The 2,698-nt window shown below is 41.2% G+C and overlaps 1 protein-coding gene across 1 annotated transcript; it reads left to right on the top strand.

Moving 5' to 3' along the window:
- Positions 1–246: 246 nt before the first annotated feature.
- On the top strand, positions 247–2,698 carry LOC138016124 (major facilitator superfamily domain-containing protein 6-like). The gene has a single exon (XM_068863333.1). It carries the CDS (start codon positions 449–451, stop codon positions 2,156–2,158), a length of 1,710 nt encoding a protein of 569 aa, XP_068719434.1. The 5' UTR covers positions 247–448; the 3' UTR covers positions 2,159–2,698.

Genomic DNA, 2,698 nt, shown 5'->3' with positions numbered 1-2,698 from the left:
GGTTTTCCGCTGTTTTTTGTCGGTTTACCATGAAGATGATAAGGCACATCTTAAGCAAATGAGAAACTTAACATGATAAAAGATATAATAATTACGATCGTTTTGTGAGTCACCCACTTGCGAATCTGAAAGAGCTTGATGACAATACAGCCGCCTGATTGAATGAAAACTCTTACCTATATCGCTCACTGCGACATATTTAGTAACTGTCAATCAATTCAAGTGCAGCCGGAAAGAAATGTGAAATATGCTTTTGAATTTTCATCAAAATTTAGCCGTCAGAATTCTAGATCATGCAAATTTGTTCGAGTTAAAGCCGACGGGCAGCTGTTTGGCATAACTAACCAAGCGGGACTTTCCTAACTACACAAGGTTTTCACGAAAACCGTTGTGGTTGCCCGGGTGAACATGTGAAATGTGATGTGGAAATTGTCAGCAGGGATTGACCATGTCTCAGGCTGATAGAAGAACCCAAGTTGCATCACCAGGAGGAGAAACCGTGCCCAATTATGGGGAATTATTCAACCCTGAAGAAGATGCAGTCGAGTCGCAAACGTCGCCTTTGACAAGCGAACAACCGAACGCGAGTGCCACTTGGTTTGATAGGCTTCGATCGAGTGTCGGGGTGAACCGAAACCTTCTTCTTTACAAGGTGTTTTATTTCTTTTATTTTGCAGCTCTTGGGAGCCTTTTGCCCTATCTGTCCTTGTATTTTAAACATTCTCTGTTACTACCCGCTTATTATGTTGGTATTGTGCTGTCTGTTAAACCGTTTTGCCTGTTCGTCAGTGCGCCTATTTGGGGAACTATTGCCGACAAGTTCAACCAAGTCAGAACGGTGCTATTAGCGGCCATATTCAGTTGTATCGTTATGAATCTTCTTATTGCCGTAGTACCTCCAGTAGGGGTACATTGTCTAAGTGATGTACATAACAAACTCAACCTAAAACACCATCATAATCAAAGCCATTCGACCGATCACTTTGGGAATTTAACACAAGCAGATAAAAGAGCCCGAATCTCTATTGGCAACACGGAAATGTGGAATGAAGCTTGGCTATTTGACCTTTACACTGCAAGCGAACCTAAGCTTTACAAGAATGCCAAAGTGATTTTTGTCATCATTTTGGTGATCACAATTATCGGCGAACTGATCGGAGCTACATCCAATACTCTTGCTGATGTCGCTACTTTTCAGAATCTGGAAAACCGTCCATTTTATTACGGAGAGCAGCGTCTGTGGGGTGAAATTGGTTGGGGATTAACCGCCTTCATCACTGGTTCCATTGTGCAAAGCAAGTACCGAAAACAGACCGATATCTGTCCTGAAGATGTCTTCGATATTTATCGGCCTTTCTTTTACGTGAATGCAGTTCTTATGGCAGTGGCACTGTTTGTTTCAACGCGGTTCAAGTTCCAAAGTGCTGAGAAATATGGCAGTGAGAGGTGCTCACTAGCCAAGAGTCTTCAAATTTTCACAAAACCCGAGTACGCTATATTCGGTGCCATTGCGCTTTTCTTGGGTTTCGCGCTTGGATCAGCTGAGACGTTCTTATTCGTTCACTTGGTGGAGCTCGGTGCCTCCCCGTCCTTGTTTAGCGGGCTTGTTGCGGTTCACTGCATTTCAAACGTGACTGTTTACTACTTTTCCCCGTACTTCTTGGATGTAACTGGCCATATAAAGATGCTCCTTGCCGGTCTACTGACATACGCCCTGACATTTTACTACTTCTCCGCCATCGAAAATCCGTGGCTGGTACTCCCCATCGAATTTCTCCGTGGCCTTTGCTCTGCGTCCGTTTGGTGCGCGTTGGCAACTTATGTTGGTACACCACCTCGAATAGGCGCCACTCTACAAGGCATCTTGCACGGGCTGTATTATGGACTGGGTAAAGGCCTCGGACAGTTGATAGGCGGTATCTTGATCCATACTTATGGTATAAATCCATATTTTCGCTACTTTGCGTTGGCTGATCTATTGGTTATGGTTGTTGTTGCCTTATTGACGCCTTATTTGCTTTCACATCCTACAATTTGGATGTCCTTATCCGGTTACAGTGCACTGAACAACGAACAACCTGCAGAATGCTGCCCGAGATTCTACAAATTGCTAGGCTTCCCACCAGCCAAAAAATTCCCCAAGGAAGAAGATCAATAAAGTCATTTTAGTGCCCTCTAAAACAAGTATTAAACATTTGTTGGGATAAATATAATATTATATCTTGAAATCATCCATAAGTTGAAAAAAGTGAGAATTTTATTTCGGACCTGAATCATCTATTACACTTGAGTAAAAAAAAGAATTATTTTATTTTCTTAATGGAAAGAGTGGAAGACTACGCCTCCTAAATCATGTAATGTTCTTATATTTTCTTAGTCGTTTCACAGAGTTTTTTGTCTTCACTTCCGTGGAAAAATATATTTCCTTTTTAGTTGCAGATTGGTTTCTCAAAACGATATCTCCCACAGTCGAATTATTTTGAAAGTTGGCGTCAGGAAGTAATATTTTTCGTTTACGTTATATGTATCAGTATTGACCGAAAAGAAAAATTAGCAGTTTTTTTCTCAAGGAAAATTTGCGGGTAAAAATACGTTTTTCTTTTCGCTTGTAATTGGTTTGTGAGAACTAACAATGTCAATATTAAGCTCTTGTGTAAATATGCATAAAAAGCATATGCGTCATTATATTGGAAAAAGG

Source organism: Montipora capricornis, chromosome 1 (genome assembly GCF_036669925.1).
Source record: "Montipora capricornis isolate CH-2021 chromosome 1, ASM3666992v2, whole genome shotgun sequence".
Classification (NCBI taxonomy): Eukaryota; Metazoa; Cnidaria; class Anthozoa; order Scleractinia; family Acroporidae; genus Montipora; species Montipora capricornis.
Note: the sequence above shows the minus strand (reverse complement) of the source record. Positions and strands in the feature narration are given on the sequence as shown.

Bases quoted from the DNA above. Each gene is read 5' to 3' on its own strand.
- LOC138016124 (XM_068863333.1), top strand. From the start codon at position 449: ATGTCTCAGGCTGATAGAAGAACCCAAGTTGCATCACCAGGAGGAGAA.